This window comes from Galeopterus variegatus, unplaced genomic scaffold (assembly GCF_000696425.1).
Source record: "Galeopterus variegatus unplaced genomic scaffold, G_variegatus-3.0.2 Scaffold1642, whole genome shotgun sequence".
NCBI lineage: Eukaryota > Metazoa > Chordata > Mammalia > Dermoptera > Cynocephalidae > Galeopterus > Galeopterus variegatus.
Window position 1 is genome coordinate 250,580 of NW_007727753.1, and position 5,773 is coordinate 256,352.

The 5,773-nt window shown below is 57.5% G+C and overlaps 1 protein-coding gene across 1 annotated transcript in view; it reads right to left on the reverse strand.

Moving 5' to 3' along the window:
• The window catches only part of MXD3 (MAX dimerization protein 3), a 4,622-nt gene extending 1,521 nt beyond the window's left edge, over positions 1-3,101 (reverse strand). Inside the window, exons 1-4 of the mRNA XM_008578195.1 lie at positions 2,565-3,101; positions 2,172-2,277; positions 1,443-1,472; positions 1,200-1,314 (exon numbers count right to left, since the gene is read on the reverse strand). Of these exons, the coding sequence (XP_008576417.1) occupies positions 1,200-1,314; positions 1,443-1,472; positions 2,172-2,277; positions 2,565-2,637 (324 nt within the window). The 5' untranslated portion in view covers positions 2,638-3,101. The remainder of the gene's footprint in view (positions 1-1,199; positions 1,315-1,442; positions 1,473-2,171; positions 2,278-2,564) is intronic.
• Between the last annotated feature and the right edge of the window lie 2,672 nt (positions 3,102-5,773).

The following is a 5,773-nucleotide window of genomic DNA, read 5'->3' on the forward strand; positions in this document are numbered from 1 at the left end:
GGGGGGGGGGGGGGGGGGTCAGCAGGGGGTGGACCTGGGCAGTTCTGTGTGCTGCAAAGATTATTCTGGGGCCAAGTTGAAGACAGCCTGGTGGAAGCAAAACAGGAAGCAGGAAGGCTGGTGTAAATTAGTCCAGGAGAGGGGTGATGGGGCTTCAAAGAAGGAGCAATCCCCAGGTCCTGACCCTGAGCTAATGGATAGACAGCATCCATCTGAGAACCAGGCCAGGCAAGCTCCATGTGAGAAAGTGGGGCCCCTTACCTGACCAGAGTATTATTCAGCCACAGCGATGGTAATGACAGGCACTGTGGGACAGGTGCAAATAGTTCCCACAACTGTGATTTATTTGCTGGATGGCACATGGATTTGTCTCTGCCATGGACCCCAGTGCCTAGAATAGGGCCTGGCAGAGCAGGTGCTCAATAAATACTTGTTGAAGGAAAAAATACAAGCCAGGGCACCTGGGCCTGGGTCCTGAATCTGCCTCTTATCAGCTGTACAACCTGGCCCAGCTGTGCTTCCCTTTCTTCCTCTGTCAAAAGTTGCCAGGGGGGCAGGGGAAGTCCTCTATAGTTTCCAAGACCACTTCTGCCATCATTAGGGCTGCCTGGGCCTTTGAGTCAGCACCCCCATTCCTGTCCACCAGGGGGCACAGAGCTCAGCCCAGGCAGCAGTAAGTGCCCTGGGAGGGAGGACCAATGACTGGCATCTCTCAGTGCTTTCCCCCTCGTTTCTGGAGCTGCCTCCCAAAGTGGCATCAGGACAGACTGCCCAGACAGAAGGCCTTGAAAGATGGGGAAAGGAGAGATGGAGGACCAACCCTCTATAGTCCAAGGACCCTAACACAGAATTCAACAGCCATCGCCTCCCACCAAACACAGGAGGAAAGGGAAGCCCAGACAGGCTAAGTGACTTGCCCAAGGTCTCACAGCTAGGATCTAAGTAATAATAGCTATAATAACAACAATGAACATTTATAGGGTGAACTCATTTAAGCCTCAGAGCACCCTCTATAAGTTATTTTCTGCTTTTCTTCCCATTTAATAGATTTGGAAACTAAAAGCACAAAGAACTGTCCAAAGTCACACACTTAGGCTATGACCTCGGGCCTTTTCCCCCAGCTCCCCCAACCCCTCCAGTCTATACCCCTCCACACATCCTGGCAGGCTGTCCCAGGGTGCAGGAGTAGCCCCCCTTACCTGGATGTGCATTCTGGCACGACGCAGCAGGCTCAGTGTGGTGTATCGGGCACAGTCGGCCCCCAGGGGCATCTGCTGCTTCAGCTGCTCCAGGCACAGCTTCAGCTGGGCCCTCCTGTGGGGGAAGGGGTCTGGAGGGCAGTGCCAGCCCCACCTTGCTGGACAGAGGGATGGCCGGGAGGGGATGACCAGAGGGAGATGGTTCCTGGGGCCTGGTGCTCACAGGGCAGGGCTAGGACTCACCTGCGCTTTTCCAGCTCATTGTGCACAGACCTGCCAATGCCAGGGAGGATGGTGTGAGGGGTTGTCAGCTACTGCCCACACCCTCAGTCCCAAGGCCCCCAGGGGCTCAAAATCCACTAGAGATGTCTGCCCCAAATAAACCCCCTGTAAGGACCTTGAACAGGTATTGGGGGCACCAGAGCCCCCAAGCAGGGGCAAGGGGAGTCAGAGACACACACAGAGCCAAATGCTAAGAGAGGCCAGGCCAAGTGGCTATGAGGGTCCAAATGAGGCCTCCCTGGCAGCTGGTAAGGAAGGACTTCCTGGCCAGAGGTGACAGTTGAGCTGAGTGTAGAAAAGAAGTTTCCCAAAGCGAGTAGTGGAGACAGAGGCATTCAAATTTCAGGGAATAGCATGTGCAAAGGGGTGAGGCAAGCAGAGAAAAGGAGGAAGCCTGTGGAAGAGTGAGTGGTTTGATGTGTGGAGTGTAGGAGTGTGAGTGCAAGCGGGACTCAGAACTGTCTTGTTTATGTTCCTTGCACATCAGAGGTGCTCAAGAAATAGTCTGAATGGATAGGAAGGTGTGAGTGTGTTTGGGGAGAAAGGAGATGGCAGGAGGGGTCTGAACGCCTCCCGGAGCAGTGTACCTGGTCCGATGCAAGCAACAAGGAGGAAGTGAGCAGAGGAGGGGCCCAATGAGGGATGGCGCCCATCCCCCATTCCCGCCTCCCCCCTCCTTGTCCTCCTCACCGCCCACTGTCCAACGCGCCAGGAGTTTGAGGGGGTCGCTTCCTCCTCCTGTGGATGGGGCCTGGACTGCGGTGCAGGCACAGGGACGCGTAGCCATGCTCAGCCTCTGCCAGAGAGAGTCCCCACCCGCGTCAGGCTGTGGCTGGACCCGGTCCCAGCGGGAGCCTCTGGCACGGCACGGTCATGGAATGGCTTTTGGCTCCGGGACCATTTTCCCAGCCTTTCCCAACCCTTCCCTGCCCGACCGCCCGCGGACTCCTCTCGAGCTGAGGGCGAGGACGCCCAGGGGCTACTGCCCTAGGGCCATGCATCCTTCAAATTGGGAGCCAAATCCAGTTCAGGCCCGTGTCAGCGAGGTCGCCGCCCGGAGTCCGGCCAAGGGTTCTTCCTCACCTCTATCGCGGCGCTCCAGGAACTCGGCCGCTTGCAGCAGGACCTGTATGTTGCTGGCCACGGGTGGTTCCATTTCGGCGACAGCAGGCGGCGGGAGGGCCTGGGGTGCTGACCAGAGCAGCGGCTGCACCACTTTGTTACAATGTAACTGACACGGTGCAACAAACACAGGGGCCCGGTCCCGCCCCCGGGACGCCCCGCCCCCGGGACCGCCCCGGCCCCGGCCCCGCCCCTCTGGAACGCGCCCAGGAACCGCAGCCCACCCTCCTCGAGCCAACCCGCCCCCGAGTGGCCTCGGACTCTCGCGGAGCAGGTAGGGGAGCAGGATCCAGGCCTAGCCCTGAGGAGAGCCCCCGGGCGGCGAGGTGCTGCGTGTTTCTCGCTGCGCCCAACGACCCCACGCCGGTTCCTTGGCGTTTGGGGGCCTCAGTTCCCAGCCCCGTACAGGTGGTGAGCGCCCCGCACGTAGAACGGAGCTTTGCGGGTCAGGGGTCCCCTGGAGGCCCCGGGCTCATCCGCTGCACGTGGGAGCCGCGGGGGCGGGGCCGGCCGGGCGCCGCTTGCCCATTCGCCGGTTGCTTCCCGAGATTCGCTGTCGTCACCTTCGGGGCGGGGCCGGGGAGCCTCTGAAGCTCCATTGGCTGGCGCGCGGCCCCGCCCTCTCCCGCTGCTGGTCAACACGTTCGGGCGGGAAAAGAAGCAGGTTTCAAATTTGAAAACCAGAAGATGGGGGTGGGGTTGAACGGGGATCGGGGCCGCAATGCGCAGGCGCCGGCGGAGGGAACTCGGACCTGGCTCCTGCGGTCTGTTCGTTCCCGAGCCTGCCTGCCATATGCCCCCAGTAAGCCCCCGCTGGGCCTCAAGCTTCCTTTTGTGTCAAATGGGATAATCGCCTGGCTCCTCCTCCTCATCTGCAGGGAAGCTGTTGTTGCTACGAAAACCTCAGTGGGGTAACATCTTCCCAAACCAGGCCATACCATAGAAGCACGGGAACTGGTTCTTTAGGGAGCCCTTTATTCTGGAGCCGATGGAGTTGGGATTCTCTCCTGTCGCTGCTATCTCAGCTGGGTGTGACTCGGGAAGTGACTTCCCATGTCTGAGCTCCGGGAGACCTGCGACAGTGTTGAAGGATCAGAGCCAATGCCTGCACCGTGTCCAGTAGGAAGGAGCATCCCATCTCTAAGGTCGGTGCCACCAGACACAGGCTTCTGCCTCCCATGAGGCTTTTTGAACGTGACTTTCCTAGCCTTCCGAGGGAGTAGCTGCCAGCACTTCTAGGCGCAGCACCAGCGATTAACAGAAAGATGAAAGCAGCCGTAACAGTGTGGCCTATTACTGCCAGGCGTGGGCTGAGTGTGACCCAGTAACCCGGAAATAGAGAGCGGGGAGGATAGATTCTTTGTAAAAAGACAGTCCTGGGGTAAACACAGGCACATGCCAGTCAGTCCCGTTTCTTTGGGAAAAAACCTTGGAATTTCTTTGAGTCACTCCCAGAAGAACCACTGACATGCTCAGTTATGAACTGCAAAATATTTAGTGAGCCCTTACTGGACACCAGGCTCTGTACTGGGGGATGGAGGATACAACAATGGGCAAAAACAGATGGAGTGCCTGCCTTTGCAGAGCTCACAGGCTTGAGGGGGAGACGGCCCAGTACAGCAATCACAGAAAGGTAGAGTACCAGTTTTGAAAAGACACAATGCTGAGGGCACATGCAAAGGAGCATTTGTCCTAATCAGGGAGGTCACAGGTTCTTCTGGGGAAATGGATGGATAAGTGTTATCTATGTATAGAAGGGATAGAAAATTCCAGACAAAGGCCCTTTCAGCATGTGCAAAGACCCTGAGGCTGAAAGGAATGTGGCAGTATGCAGAATGAAACAAGGCCAGTGTGGCTAGTGTAGACAGCAGAGAGAGCAGGCTGACACTGGAGAGGCTGGCGGGTCCCAGAACAGGCTGATGGTTCCTCAAACCCCCACCCTCAATTAGTTAGGTCTGAAGAAAGGCTTGTGAGTGAATTTCCGATTTTATTTCACTAATGTCAGCACCCATTCAGTGCAGGCACAAACTTCTAGTCAGACATCTGGGACCCTCCAGGCCAGGCCTGGCAGTTGGAGTAGGATGGGGGCAGGGAGGTTCTGAAGTAGGAGAGTTCCCAGCAGAGGGAGGGAGCAAGGCACACTTGAGGAACTAAAGACACCAACAGGAGGTTGTGGAAGTGGGCAGGGGCTGTAGGGAGGCTGGCGTACCCACACCCAGGAGCTTGGACTTCATCCTAGGAGCCATGGGGGGGATTCGAGCTAGAGAACAGCATGCAGGCTGAGGTCAACCTGGCCTCAGGCCTCCCATGAATATGAGTCAGGGCCACTGGCCGGGGGAGACAGGAGCAAAACCTTCCAGGGAGCAGGGCAGGTGGGGGAGATGAGGCTCGGATCAACAGGGCTCCTGCCACGAGCCCTTGGATGACACTCTGGGCCCCTCTAAGAAAATTTCTAGAGCTAGTGCCATCTGGGCCCAGAACTGGAGAGAGGAGCTCCAGGGCTCCTGCCCCCTCAGCAGTGACCAGTCTTCAAAAATCTGTCCTAGATCCCCAGAGTCCTGCACTGCCTCTGGGGACTCCAGGGTGCAGCCTGAACACTGGAACCCTGCGGCCCCCTTGCCCTGTGACCTTGCCACCCCTCAGCCTTGCCCATCCACAGTAATAGTGGTTATGCTGCCGGCACTTCAGTTCAGGTACTGTCAGGAACTAGTGTCCTTTGGGTTCCAAGGGACAGAGACTGCGCCTGTGCCCTGGATGGGAAGGGTGAAGGGGAACCCCACTCTCTTGCCCCAGTCAGAAACCCTTGAAGAGGACAGCCTGTCCTAGGCTCACCATCCCCTCCCACCCTATGGACAGGATGCAGGAGGAGATGGTCCTGCTGTTCCCCCCCAGAACGCTTTCATCTTCTTCCCTGCAGGTGAGAGCAGCATGGGAGTGGGGGGAGCTTGGGGGCCTGGCTCAGACCCTGCCCAGCCTCCTCCCTAGGCTCTCTGCCCCCTGTCTCTCCCCTTGCACTCATCCTCCCTTCTTCCCAGAGAGTAGCATTTCTTAGTCATGGAGTTAATCAGGTCACAGCACCACAGTGGCTCTCCAAGGCCCTCCTTTTCCGATTAGTTTGTCTGACATTAATATAATCACCACCACTTTTTTTTTTTTTTTTTTTTTTTGGG